This window comes from Rhincodon typus, chromosome 10 (genome assembly GCF_021869965.1).
Source record: "Rhincodon typus isolate 14 chromosome 10, sRhiTyp1.1, whole genome shotgun sequence".
NCBI lineage: Eukaryota > Metazoa > Chordata > Chondrichthyes > Orectolobiformes > Rhincodontidae > Rhincodon > Rhincodon typus.
In genome coordinates, this window is record NC_063341.1 from 17,235,381 (window position 1) to 17,250,900 (window position 15,520).

At 41.2% G+C, this 15,520-nt stretch overlaps 1 protein-coding gene across 1 annotated transcript in view; it reads right to left on the reverse strand.

Moving 5' to 3' along the window:
* The window catches only part of LOC109929875 (potassium channel subfamily T member 2-like), a 636,785-nt gene that overhangs the window by 395,421 nt on the left and 225,844 nt on the right, over positions 1–15,520 (reverse strand). Inside the window, exons 4-5 of the mRNA XM_048602052.1 lie at positions 12,127–12,171; positions 6,401–6,449 (exon numbers count right to left, since the gene is read on the reverse strand). Coding sequence (XP_048458009.1) covers positions 6,401–6,449; positions 12,127–12,171 — 94 coding nt within the window. The remainder of the gene's footprint in view (positions 1–6,400; positions 6,450–12,126; positions 12,172–15,520) is intronic.

Below are 15,520 nucleotides of genomic sequence, written 5' to 3' on the forward strand. Positions count from 1 at the left end.
ACATACAGTGATTCGCTGTTTCGAAAATTTTAATGATAACAAGATTTAATGACCGACCAACATCGTCTCACCAGTAACCCTTCTGGGGCCCAAGAGAAACTCTCTAAATAATTTGTTCATTTGACCCTCACAGACCTCATCTCAATGCCAAAGGTGTGAAACATAAAAAAAGAACAATCCATTATAAAATAACCTACACCTGTCCTGTATTACATCATTAGTAACTGTTATGCATGCAACAAAACCACCGCCGACTCAGCTAAGTCACAACATTCAAATAGGGACAGAGATCCTGAACTCTATTTGATGTTCATGAAAAATATAGGCTGCACAGGTAACAATCTGCCCTCAAGTGAAGATCGGGATTTTATCTTAATTGTAAAATTGTTCATTGTCTCAAATAAGAACACTTCATTTTCCTTACTTGAATAAAGTTGCATGAATTACTGAAGCTGTAGCAAACATTTCACAACACCGTATTGAAAAGTTTCTTTTATTTAAGGGAAAGGAGGGGAAACAATTAATGCAGTGAATAAATAGCCAGAGTTTCACCTTTCCTTTTCATGAAGAATACCTAAACAGTGGGTCACCGGCCTGTATGAAGTGGCAGAGGTCACATTTGGGGTCAGGAGTGCCCCCTCGGCTGAGTAGTTGGGGGCAACCCCAACCTGTAGCCACTAGGTGGGCAGTCCAGCATCCAACAATTCCGCCAGAAGGGATACCGTGGCCTGTGAGCCCAAAGTGCTCTTTTAACTTCAGAAAACACTAGTGGCAGTGATTATGATTGGGCAAGGGATGTTTAGCTGTGTCATGTTGGCTCATAGAGGCCTGCAGGAGTAAGTCATTCACAGTGCTGACTACGAGAAGGCCTGCACATTCGTGAAGCTGAGCCAGGGAGGTGAGTGGCAGCCTCAAGCATTGCATCTTCCTGATGTACAGACGTCCGAGCCCATGAGAGCAACTCTGCTTCACAGGTACCAGCAGCATGGCCAACGGGGAAAGGAGAGGGAGCTTGGGGAGTGTCAGGCGAGAGGAGGGTTGTGAACAGGGGTTACTGCTTACAGAGAGGCAGGAGGAAGGCTGAGATGGGGGAAAGGGCTGCTTGGGTGGGTGAGGGGAGAGTGTATTCATAAAAAGGGGCTACTGAATGTGTGAACAAGTACAAGAAGATGGATTGGGATGAGGGACTGATTTGTGTGTGTGATGCACAAAAACTATTTAATATTAAGTCACCATAATACTATTAAAACATGCCAGAGTTAAAATCTCCATTAAATCTCCTCTAAATTTCTCTATTCCGGAAGGAAACCCCCAGTATCTGAGATCTTTCCTTGTAATTCCACTTTTCTATCTGTAACACAATTCTGGGTACTGCTGCAATGCATGCTCTCCTTGACTTTATTGCCTTATCTGCAATATTAAACGTGGACACAGAAAAGCTCTAGGCAGCCTAGTCAAGCAAAATATCTTCAACATATCACGAGGATACAAGGAACAGCAACATTTAATGTGACATTGCAAAATTGGTGCAGGAAATTTGAAACATTAGTAAATAACTGAGGAAAGGCAAAAGCAAATAGTTTGCATCAAAGATAAATATTCTCAAAATGTTAGTCAGCAGATGCTTCTTGTGCAAGTGTCAGCATGAATCTGAATTTTTTTTTCCCTCATTGTTCACATTTTACACATAACCAGCTATTAGCAAATGGCAGATATTCCTCGTCCAGGATTTGCCAGACAGGTTCCTTCTATTCAGATCATTTTATGCAAGGTAATATTCTATAGGGAAACAATGCAACATATATTGGATTCATAGAAACAAATCACGATTAGCACTGAACTTATCCTGCTATTCTGGTTGCTTATCCAGTCTTGACATACTTACCAGGGAGATTGCAATCCTCAGCCTCACAGTGTTAGCTGATTTCAGTCAGCCCTACAATTAAGCTCAGTGATCCAGGGTTAAGGAGCAAAAATCTGGTAGATTGATTTCCAGCTATTCTTACCAGAAGTGCAGATGTGCAAACATTGAACAAAAACATGAACAAATGGCTACCAACAGTCAAAAAACTTGACCATCAAGGTTCACGTATAAATCATAGGGAGCAGGGCTCTGGATGATGATTTAGTACTTTTGAGACTTCAGTGTGCAAGGACTCTGTGCGGATTCAACAGAAACAGCGAAAGGACAAAATAAAACAGAAAAAACCCTATGCTAACCCGAGGAGGGAATTTATGAGGGCTGAGGAAGGGTCACCGGATCCGAAGCATTAACTGTGATTTTTTTCTTCACAGATGCTGTCAGAACTGCTGAGCTTTTCCAGCAACATCTGTTTTTTGTAAATAATTGTAACTTCCGGGCTTTTCAATGTCCTTTTATGTCTCTTGCCTACATTCTTATGTGCTGTTTCCCTCAATTCCTGCCATAAGTAAGTAATACAAGCGTAAAATGCAGTGTCTACTGAACTGAGAGGGTAATGTTCTTACAATGGGCAACAGACCAGTTTACATGCAAAATGTTGGGGAAAACTATATTACAACAGCATTCCCAACTCCGACAGAACAGAAAGAAATGACACATCCACATAAATAATGACACCACTGGGGCTTAGCCAGTTCTTTCCCAAAGCAGAGAGGGTTGCAATATGCAATTAACCCATTCATTTCACTGCAGACAGAAGGGTCAAATTGTCGCTACCTTGATCTTTTCCATGGTTTCCGCATGTAGCCAGTACAACTCATGCCATTTCATGAGCGCTACTTGAAAGCAACCTGCACCTTGCAAAGGGAGGTGTAAGGCTGCAAGAAGTGGCATGTGGTTCTTCAAAAGTCAGTTTTTGGCCTGTGATACTTTGAGCAATGGCAAAAAGTGCAAAATCACGGTTCTCAAAGAATGCACTGGAGATCTTGTTCAAAAAGATGAATAGGAGGGCAGATGTGTCACATTGCTGGGAGCCTGAGGCCTATCAGATGTATGTCCATATTAGTAATGTCAGAAGTTATTAACTGGAATGTTGGCTTCAAGAACATAAATACAGAACAGGAAGAACTTCAGCAATCTCACATGTTAAAGTTAGCAATTTCATTATCCAACAGTATTTCCTGCCAACTCACCACTAGTCTCATATGTTGCTGAATGCTCTACACCATAACACCCCACTACCAACAATGTCTACTGATTAGTATTCAACCTGTTACAACTTCCATTGAGACCATCAACAGGTAAAGAGAAATGCAAACACCAAGTGATTAACTGGAAGAACTATGTCACAGGACTTAATGGTTTTAAAAAAAAAACAAACTTCACTTCAGAAATAAATATAATTAAACAAAGCAAGCACTACTAACCCAAGAGTTCCTTTATACATCATGAGATCCCGAAGATTTGCTTTACATCATTATCTGGGATCAAACCAAATATGCCACAGCTCTCTGGAATGCACTCTAATTTCTCATGTTCCAGCTATTCTGAGGTTTGAAATTTCATGGGCATCCTTCCAATAGCTTTTGACTAAGTGTCCATCCAAAGATTCTTTTAAGAGCTGTAAGCGTGGATTTATCAACTCAAGCTAGGGCCTCACTACATTCACACTGAATGACTTAGAAATCAGGAATACGCCTGCTGCCTTATAGCCTCTAAGCCTCTTGTCTGGCAACTGGATGAGAACTGGCATTCTGAAACTGCTCTTCTCAGTCAATGAAGGAACTGGACTTTGTCAGAGAAGGGAAAAGTAGCACTGCTATTTCCTTACAGGGACCAGGAGGTCCTGGTGAATAAGACTGTACAAAGCAGAGCAGACCTCTTGCAGAGGGCCAGCAACTGAGACCACACCACCGGACCCTGGTAGCCTAGTCTGACATCACCACTCGAGTCAGTGCCATCTCCATGATACAGAAGAACCAGATGCCAATGTCCCATATAGCATGGCACTCATGGAGCATCCTTGGGGCTGCAGGTTGGTTGTACGCAACATGAAGGTTGCTCAGAGTAAGTGACGATCAGGAGGTTATGCAGCACCTATAATACGGAGCTCAAATTTCACCTCTCAGTTCTTTCTACAGTGCTTTACTGACTTGTAGATTAATATTAGAAGAGGCCTTACCCCTTCGTAGATAATTCAAACATTTATAGGCATGGCATAACGTTGTTCCTGGCAAATGCTTGGAGCTAATCTTGAGTTTCATGGAGTCATGATCAGATTGGCTAGCAGTGATTTTTGTAGTGCAACAAAAGACAGGAGAATGCGAGCTGCAGCAAACCTGGTGCTCACCAAATGTAGCTGCCCAGGCTATTTGCATGATATTTAAACAGAAACGGCAGACAGTTCAAAGATTGGTGTTAGGGAGCAGGGAAACATAATTTGAGGGTGCACAAACACCTCTGCTGAGAAAAAGCAGTAAGTATATTTCGCATTTTTTTGTCTCAGTTCCACACTGTCTTTATCGGAAAACAGGGTATCAATATATTTAATAAAATCCTGTACTGCCATGACTAAATTTAAAAGTTAGGCATTAGCGGTGAAGCATTATGTGACATTCTGAGAAAATGAAAGGCATTATAGAAAGGTAGCAAGTGAAAGGCATTACAAAAATGCAAGGTTTGTTGGTTATTGCATCAGCATTTGATCTGAAAATGTGCATTGTGAATTCATAATGGTTTAGTCTGGTCAAATCTGCATCAAGATACGTGATAATTAATGACTGCGTTACTATCACAGGACACCAGAGTGTTGTATCTTGATGGGAACACAAAAACCCCAGCCAAGTTGACTCAATTAACTTTTGGGAAGCACTTTTCAATACTTCAAAAAAAAAATTTCATTGTTGCTGCACAAAACAGGGAAGTGGTGTTGCTGACAGGCCAAGCCTTGTTTTTCGTATGGCCAGTGCTGATCTTCTTTCTCCAATATGCAATGTTTGCTATCTCTCAATGGGATTTTATGCTACATCTGAAAGGATGTAAGTTATATTCTGAGGAATAATATAAAGGGCAGCAATAGTTAACACTAGAAGAGTGTAGGCACTAAAGAGCTGACTAAGATTAAGTCTTACGCCAAAGTGCCAAGTGAGCCTGCTCACAGTGCAAAGACACCTTAGCACAAGAAGCTGAGACCAGCACGAGGAATAGTTAACCAGAGGCTTAAGAAACAGCTGACTGCCAATTAAAATACCTGCTGGTGTTCATCACAAATGCTGTACATCAGCGACCGGCTGTTTGGGAATAAATACAGCATTGATGTTTATTTCAAGCACTACTTAAAGGGATACCACCACTTAAAGGGATATTAAACATTTCGTGCTTTCATTGTTTCACGAGCATCTCTGAGACAAATCAGGGATTTTTCATGACAGTGTCAAAGCAATATTCTTTCCCGAAATTCTCTAATGACTTTACTTAAGGATGAGTGTGTGCTATGCTGCCCTAAATTATAGGTGTCACCAGGATAAACGAAGTAATTGTTCGCAGGCATTTTGCCAGGGGTCCACACCACATAATTGTTACAGATGCAGGAGGTCATCTCTTGCCTCATTGTCTCTGCAGCTGCTTTCTGAAAGAGCTTTTCAGTTTGCTCCTCTTCAACCACAATTTGATTGCCTTTTGAATGTCTTAATTGATTCTGGCTCCACTTCACTCTCAGGCAGTGCAGTCCAGACCTCAGCAATACACTGCATCAAAACAGTTTGTTCTCATATTGTTTTGCTTCTTTTACCAACTTTGCACAGATTTAGGACCCATTTTCATCCTTTGGCCAAAATAACTCCCGTTGACTGATAGCTCATTAATTCTGTATGGGGGTTTAGGACAGGGACTGAGCAGTCACAGCCCTAGGCTATGCAAGCTTAACAAAAAGTCCAAAAATAAATGGCTAATTGAGGCACAAACATATTTCCATTTTCTTTTTACAGACAGCATAAATTACAGACCACAGAAGCTGAATTAGACTTGTCATATTTAGTTTCCAAATTTCTGTAAAATCTGACCTTATCTACACTGTAGTTAAATACAAAAGCAAGGAAATTGACAGAAGTGAATTTATTGCAAGTATCAATGTAAATTGGCTCAATGCCTCAGAAAGCCAGCCAGAAATTTATGATTCCAATGAGTTTATGAAACATTTGCAAAAGGCAATAAGCAAGTTGCTTGTAGGCATGATACCTGTTTTATACATTTTGTGCTCCATAATGATTTGTTGTCCAGAATAAATAATGCATTAAGTTCATGTAGAGTCATAGCAAGAATAGAAGAATGTGGAACTGAAAGAAAGTTGTTCTGCCAGTTATTTCATTTTATCTTTCATCTCAGACTTCAGCACTCCAGCTAATATGAACTTCAATTTGATTATATTACAAACTGAAAAGGTCTATTAAAGTTATCATTGTTGAACTAGGTGCATCTTACCTGTAAACCCCACAAGGGAAGACTCCTATCCACCCAAATTATAGGGGACCTGGTGGTAAATCAAAATAATGACACTGGTTAGTTTGTATTTCAAATATATTCATCATAATGTACTTACTCACTTTTTTTTGAGCATACATGAACAAGTTATTGGCCAGATGATTAGCTCATGGATCAGTTTAATGCAAAGAATAGGTTTGAACTCTGTTCCAACTGACGTAGAGCTGGGATCTGCCTCCTTACCAGGCTCCATAGTAAATTCATACAGCCCTAACTGGGTGATCCTCAAATTGGAGGACGCTACTTGGAAGAGGAGATTATATAACATGATAAGTATTTATGGGAAAAGAAATCAGAATCCAGTCAAATGATCCACAAAATGCCACTAAACATCCTGAATAGTTCTGTAATATTATGTAAGAAATGTGTAATTTGACTTCATTCTCTTTCTAGCAGAGTTGAAAATCGTGACCTCTGTCACAGGACAAGACAAGCAAGTAGGTGTCAAGAAATACCTTAGCTCATTCAGGGAATATACCACCACCATGGACACTGTCCTGCACCTGAGATAGTAGGAACTGCAGATGCTGGAAAAGCTGAGATAACAAGGTGTAAAGCTGGATGAACACAGCAGGCCAAGCAGCATCAGAGGAGCAGAAAAGCTGACGTTTCAGGCCTAGACCCTTCTTCAGAAATGGGGGAGGGGAAGGGGGTTCTGAAATAAATAGGGAGAGAGGGAGTGGTGGATAGAAGATGGATAAAGGAGAAGATAGGTGGAGAGGAGACAGACAGGTCAAAGAGGCGGGGATGGAGCCAGTAAAGGTGAGTTTAGGTGGGGAGTTAGGGAGGGGATAGGTCAGTCCAGGGAGGACGGACAGGTCAAGGGGGCGGGACAAGGCTAGTAGGTAGGAGATGGGGGTGGGGCTTGAGGTGGGAGGAGGGGATAGGTGGGAGGAAGGACAGGTTAGGGAGGCGGGGACAAGCTGAACTGGTTTTGGGATGCGGTAGTGGAAGGGGAGATTTTGAAGCTTGTGAAATCCACATTGAAACCACTGGGCTGAAGGGTTCCCAAGCGAAATAGGAGGTGCCGTTCCTGCAACCTTCGGGTGGCATCGTTGCTACCTGACCAAGTAATAGTTGCGACCTGCATTTCAATTTGGATGTGGGAATGCAAGCTTGAAATCAAGAGCTCTGGCGGTAAATTAAAGACAAACTACAAAGGAGAGATGCACTCAAGCTTTAGTGGGGAAGAAACCTATGAGGAAAAAAGAATAGTGTTTTGAAGGTTCTTGTGGAAGTGATAGGCACAAGGATGAAAATCTAATTTCAGTATCTCCACCACTTTGAGTGGGCAAAACTCTAAAATGAATACATTACGGTTGGGAAATGATTGCAGAGAACAATGTCAAGAGTTTATCACATGGGACATGGTTGCAATGCTGAAAAGATATTCAATGACTGCATCAGAGTTGGCATAGAATCCTACTCTCTTACTCTCTGCCCAGACTTCCAAGACCTTAAGCATGCCAAGAGTGCTCTCACAGATAGATCTTCTCTCTCCTACAATCACTGACCAATTCAAAGATTGACACCATATGTACTTTAGACATTAAGTTGAAAGAGGGTCTTCATGTGTTGGATCACTAAACGCAAGTGTTCAGAAATTTAACCAGATGAAATTCTATGTTAGCTACACTGCAGAGAACTCAGATGATGATTTAGTGGGCCCAAGTTACCAAAAAAAATTTTTTTGTTCATTCGTGGGATGTGAGTATCGCTACTGAGCCATCATTTATTTGTGAGAAGCTTTGATCAGATCATTCTGTCCAACTTGGTCTCTTCTTGGTGTCCACAACAATCCGGCACCTCTGTTAAAAGCTTCTGTGGCAGGCAGCATTGCATTGTTACCATGGAGCACATGTGGCTGCCATCTTGGTTTTGGAATTAGAGCTGGCAAGGGCTTCCAAACAATAGTCTTCCTCCTTACAGTCACACAGAGAAGAAGCAGTGCTGAGGCACATTTCCAGGAAAGGAACCTTAGAACTTGACATTCTCTCTCAGAACAGGATGCCTATTCCTCTGCCACCCAGGCTGCCAGTGTTGTTGCTATTGCCACAGAGCCAGCTGGACCACCATACCCAGTCCAAAATTAAATCAGGAACGGAAAGGAATAATCAAGTGAGATAATTTAAACCAAAAAAGCCTTCATATTTTGATTAAAATTTCATTTTAAGCATGTATTTCAGCGTGTTATTTATATTACAATAAACCAATTCCTAACATTTTCAATACTGCAGCTTATGAGCTGTAAGCAAATAAAAATTGGTAAGATATGGAAAGCAGAAAGTGCTAAGCTTGAATGGAAACATCCTCCATAATCTAGTGATGTTGTAGAGGTTGATCTGTGTAGGAGCCCTACATCTGGGCATAAAAAAGGGACAGTACTCTCACAAGGGCTCCATGGCTACCAAAGCTCCTTCCGATATCTGACCCCTAATCAAATGCTGTATGAGATAATTTTAGCCCTCCAAAACCACTCAGGTTACGTTGCGTGGAATGTTAAGACCACAAAAATCTCAAACGCAATCCACATCGGATATGCCCACATCTGCTTTTAACAGAGGCAGACAAGGCAGTGATAAATTCACCACCAAAAGCAATGTGGCTGATTTAAATATTTTAATGGAACTCTACGCCTCTGTTGCTTTCAGGCTTTATCTGGCCTTTAAAATCCTGGCTCCTCAGGAAACAACAGAAACTGAAGGAAATCCTTCAGGAGAAGGCAGGTGTTTTTCCAGCACTGTTTGCTGGCTTGAAGAAACTCAGGTGCTTTGGTCTGGCACCACCTCCATCCCTCATGCCCGCCCCCCCCCCCCCCCCCACCCCAAGAAAATCTATGCCATCACAATGATCTCCAGCCTTGCCCACAATCCAATCCAAACTAGGATCAGGAATAGGCCACTCAGCCCTTCCATCCTGTTTCACCTGTCAATAAGATCATGATTGGGACCTCAGCTCCACTTTCCTGTCCGCTCTCCATAACTATTGGCTCTCTTGTCAAGCAGGTATCTATTTAACTGAACCTTGAACAGATTCTAAGACCCCTGGTCTCCACTATTCTCTGGGAAGAGAATTGCACAGAAAGAAATGGATCTCCTGAGAAAACGTTTCTCCTCAATTTCATCTTCTGTAGTAGAGTCCAAATTTTGAAACTGTGCCTAGTTCTAGACTACCCATGAGGGGAAACATTCTCCCTGCATCCACTCTGTCAGGGCCCTTCTGGATCTTGTATGTTTCTAGAAGATAACCTCTTATTCTTCTAAACCTCAAAATATTAGGCCCATTTTGGGTAATCTTTCCTCATGAGATAACCCTTTCATTCCAGGACTTACTCAAACTGCTAGCAGTCTCAAAATTTCTCCCCACTCCATCACTCTCAGCATGAACCATCTCCCCTCCATATTGCCCCCCTTCACAATTCTCCCCATACCCTACCATAATCTCACACTGTTTCATAGCCTTTTCTCCAATATGCCCTACCTGACAGAAGAAAAAAACCCTGCCAATCACAGTGAGTTCCAGATGGGGAAACTTGATTAAAATACGCAAGTTGTGGAGTATGGTTCAGGAGAAACTGGGCAGTGAGCTTCTCTCCTACGTGGAAATCAAACGCCAATAAATATTGGGGCCAAAGTGTTTGAGGATAGCGACCACAGGACATGGGGTTACAAACTATAGCTCAGAACTTGTCACAGGACTCGGGAACGGTCTGACTTCACTCAGCTGGACTGCAGCTTTGACAACATAAATTTAAAATTTTCATTATTTGTGATCCTCCCAGATTATCCAAGACCTTTCCAGAACGGGATATAACTGTCCAAGTCGGTGCTGCTAGCAGCCAAGGAGATCAATGGCATTTCAATCTGTTGCACTGCTCCTTGTCCTCACCCACAATCCCTCCTTCCACTGATATTGGTGGTTCCATTGCATAGGAGCCTCCAGTTTGATGGCATCAGAGAGCGAGAGAACATGGGGCAGGACACAGAGGTACAGAGCTGAGTTAGAAGGGAGTGAACAGAGAGTGGTTTAGAATTGTTGGTACTAAGATGTATTTATGTCAACGCAGTTGGTGAGGAATCTCTCAAAAACAATTCCACTGCTTTGGTTCAGGTTAATCCATGTCAGCTGGTTCAGGCATGTGAAATCTTAGACATTTTAGCTCACATTGAGGCTCTCAGACAGAGTTGTCGCCTTCTCATGAAACCTAAATCCAAAGCATGGTGCAAGGAGAGAGGCAAAAATGGTACTTTTAGAGTATTGTAGGGATTAACGGTTTCAGGTACACAGTAAAAATTAGCAGGCTACTGGATTAGTAATAAGTGCAAGCAGACTATTTGAATTTTATATGTAACTCACAGTTACACAAGCAGAGTATCAGTGAGTTATTTTATGACTGTGGTTTGAGAGTAGGACTGGAGTTCTTTATCCATTCATTTGCACGGTGTGGGTGTGACTGGCTGGGCCAGTATTTATTGCCCTTCCCTGAATGTCCTAGTGAGCTGCCATCTTGAAGCGCTGCTATCCATATGGTGGAGGGGACCCACACACACAGTGCTGTTAGAAGACAGTCGGGGTTTCTGACCCAGCAAAAGAGTGAAGAATAATGTATGGCCTGGAAAGGAATTTGCAAGTGATGATGTTCCCATATATCTGCTGACCTTGCCGTTCTGGATGGCAAAGGCTGTTGGTTAGAAGATGCTGTTGAAGGAATCTTGGTGACTGGCTTCAGTGTATCATAGAAGATATTATTGAATAAGTGTAACCTAATGGCTTCGCTGCAAACCCCTTCCATTACTGTGCTGAAGATCAAGAGCAGACTGACAGATGGTAATTGGCCAAGTTGGATTTGTCCTTTTTTTTGTGACAGGACAAACCAGGACGATCTTAATCCTTGCCAGGCACACCTTACCATTGTAAGAACTGCTAGTGTAGGGGAATAGCTAGCCCCAACAACACAAACTTCAGTACTATTGCAGGAATGTTGCCAAAGTTCCTAGATTCCAGTACGTTCAGCTGCTTCATGATGTCACGTGGAATGAAGCATACCGGCTGAAGACTAACATCTGAATACTCTCAGCATTATTGTTAGTTATCAACGCATCTTTTGTGAGTTGGTATCAATTACTGGTAGAATCAAAGTAGCTCCCCACGCTGGGTTTCGCCTCCAAAATAACCTTCCCACCTTATTTCATTTCTTCAGCTGGTTGTGTCCCAAGTGTCAGAGCTTCTCACACACCAGCTGCCGATGTAAAACAATAAGCACAGATACTTAATTCTGCAGAACCCAACCATTATAGTTTAAAGTTATTAAAACTTGTAGCTATCACTCAATCCAAATGCTATTGGATCCAAATATCACTAAAATGCCTCAGAAGTGATAAACCTTGAAGCTAACTGAGGCCCAGGGCCTAGGAAGCCATCGTCATGGATTTTGCAACTTATAAACCCTGACAAGTGGAAGGTACACTTCTCTTGGATCTTGGATCCTGGAAAATTACTGCCATTATCTGTTCATTGGCATTTCATTTACAAAAGAATTGCATTCATGTAGCTTATTTTCTAACTATGCACGCTATACATTTTTATAATTCTTTTAAAAAAATAGCAATAAAAGACATTTTCTTCTATGCAGTTTTAATATACTGTTGTATAATTCCAAAGCTTACCGCTCAATGTTGGTGAGATTGTGGTTTTGATTGGAGCAGCCCCAGCTTTAAAACAAAATAAAATGCATAAAATAATAATTTAAGACCAATCTGTTCAATTTACAAATATGCATCTTTTTTTGTAATGGTTTTGTTATATTATGCTACTTTTGTTTTCATGGTCATATTTATTCAAAAGATGTGCAGTCAACAGGTAAGAACCAAAAGGCACCAGTTTTGAAAGAGATTTAAGTGAACAAACATAGTCATTCTTCTGGCTCTTCTACTTAAAAACTGATAGGAACTGAAGTGGGATTTCACATGCCATGACGTAATATCAGTATTGGATGGCTTTTTTTTTAAGAAAGGGAAAAGTTGTGCACATCCCTATTATGGATGCAATCTCTGATTATTCTTGTCCTAACCAAGCGTGTCATCTGGTTTTCTGTTGCAGCTGCTCTTTGACTGACGTCAGCTCTAACTATAGTTACTGGTAAGGAAATGACTGCATCTTATCACCGCTTCTTCCACCTGGCACAAAATACATCATCGATATGTGTTGCTGGGTTCCCAGGTCTGAGGGCAATCACAGATTAACCACACCACATTTTATTTGGACTTGGACCACTCCTGGCACAATTAGTGATGTTAATCCAGTTCGGTCCTTCGTGGGGAATTTTAAAGCTTCCCATTTGGTGAGCAACATTACTGTTGAGCATCCCTTTCCCGCAGATGGCGTGGCTGACACAATATTCCCAAATGGCTGATGGATACACAAACCTGAGCCAGGCGATAGGCGCTTTTAATATGCAAATCCTGCACGACACTGAAATTGGGTATTCACAGGTCCAAAACTGGCAATTCCAGTCAATTTCCATGCGGGTAGTGTTAAGATAACAAAATTGATTTGATTTCTTTACATGGAATTGCATTTCATTTCACCTATTAATATTATTTACTATGTCAGAAAGGGTCATTTCTGTATTCATAATAAATGGGTTGAAGGACAAATGGCTATCATTATGCTACCAGACTGTACAGAATAACACTACAAGAACCATAAACAAATTCTACTCATTAGTACCTACATTGTGACGTATCTGAAGTTATTTAGTTCGAAAACATCAAACGTAATGTAGCGCAGCAGACATGACTGGTACAACAGATGGATTACTTTTTCTTTTTAATGTGATCATTCAAACATCCCACCATTAGCAAAATTAAAGGAAGTTTTCACTGCTGTATTTGTCAGAAACTGATTTTGAACTTCTCTGTCAATTAGGAACATGTCCTCAGCGATTATTTAGCTGGAATTTATCAGACAGATTAAGCATCTGATCACTAATGATTCTGAATTTGTTGCACACTCTCAAGTTGAGAATAATGCTCAGTTACATACTGCACATATTATTGGCTGATTAACTATATAAAGCATTTGCCATCACTGAAAACCCACATGTTTGATGGTATGAAAAATGGTTATATTAACATGGCAATTGGAGACAGAGGACCTGGTTTTTGTTCCTTGATTGAATGTACAGAGGCAGGAGAAATCCAGGCTCTGTGAGCCCGAACTTTAAACAAGACCATCCTACACTTCTCATTGTCAGACCAGGATGATGGGCTGATGAACCAGGGAGAGCAGAGGACACTGCTGGTTTCTAAGGCAGGCCAAGCAAAAAGACTGGCCTGGTGACTCCAGCATTGACAAAACATAAAACATCCCTCCTGCTCTTCCCCCCCCTCAATTGACAGGCTTCAACCATGCCAACCCATGCTTCTGAATCCAACCCACAGCCTTTTAGAACCCTTCCCCACCCTATGCCACTACCTGTTCTTCCATGGTTCTTTATATCCCCATGCCAATCAACACATTTTCAATGGCTCCTCAAAACCCCTATGCCTGCAATCATCCCTATGGCCATTATGCCAACTCTGTACTAACTCATATCTCCCCTTTACCCTTGCCTTTCTGTGCAAACTCACCTATTATCTAACATGGGCATAAGCCAAGAGCCATCATGGCAGAAATTTATCAGTCTATTGATAATGTCACTTCTGCAGAGAAAAAAATTTCTGATATCCAAGATATCTGAAACACTGAAATTCCTTCAACTAATCACTCTTTAAACTGGCACTTCACTCAAGTGCTGAATTCCTTATGTAAGAAATAAATGCAGTTACAGCATTCTATTAGCAGAGCTGTCTGTCAAAAATACTCACTTGTTTGATGCTCCATGGTGAAAATTGCAGTTTAGGAAATCAGCCATGCAGTACAAATCCTACAATGGCTTATGTGAACAGTCGCTTTGAAATATCTAGCACATTGCTTTTAAACTCCACACATTTTTCTTTGATAGTTCCTTCTCAACTTTTCCAGTGCCAATTATTTACGCACTGGTAGACAGCTGCAAACAGTACATTGGAGAACTTACCTTATCAAAAAGATTATAAGTATGAAGCATTCTCTCCAGGTTGCAAACCTCAGTTCCACAAATTAATCATGCCCCACCCTGCCAACGCAAGCAACCTAAATGTCCTCAAACTATTAGCATAGTCCCTCATATGCCCTAAGCCTTCCACTGCAGACTTCACTCAATTGAAAGATGCATAGCCATTCATAAGAATGTGTACCAATATGACTTGTCAAAAGGTCAAAACTTGTTAACACTTCTCGACCGGTTATGACAAGTTGGGAAGTTCCAATGGGTTTATGCACCTTTCACATACACAACACAGTTAATAGTCTGAAGGACACCCAAGATCCTTTCTCCACCTTAAGGTGTCCTGCGGCCATATCTACAGGGGTACTACAGTTGTTTAAAGGGGTATTCTGGCTATTAAAAGAAATGTCCTGAGAACAGACCAATTCTTACCTGGTCTAATCCCCACACTAAATACCAGACACCAGAGACTCCTAAACCAGGTTTCAGTGAAGGTCAGTTAAATGGCCAGCTGTTTGACTATCATGTGTGCATGAACTCCAGGCCACCCAAACTTCCTTGCAAAAAGGAGGAATGCCTGTTCTAGGATTAGACTTGGGATTCCCAACATCTTCAGGCATTTTCGCCTCAATGCATATGCACCTATCTCATTTAAAAAAAAAGATCAGAAATGAAGAATATACAAAGGTATCACCAGTGTTCTTTTCTTCCTCATAATGTACTATCCATAACAGTGTAAAGCAGTAAATCTGATCATCTTGTAGATATACTTTGGTCCAAACTAAAGGTTCATCACATTTGTGAAAAAAATTGGATGTTCTTATATGTACTTGAAAGTTATTACCTTATTAAAACTTGCATTCATCTGGACAAATGCAAGAATACTGAATTTAAAGCATTTGCAATAATTAATATTATAAGCAAATAACGTGCTCATTGGCTGGCAACTCAACTTAGAATAGAATCCCTAC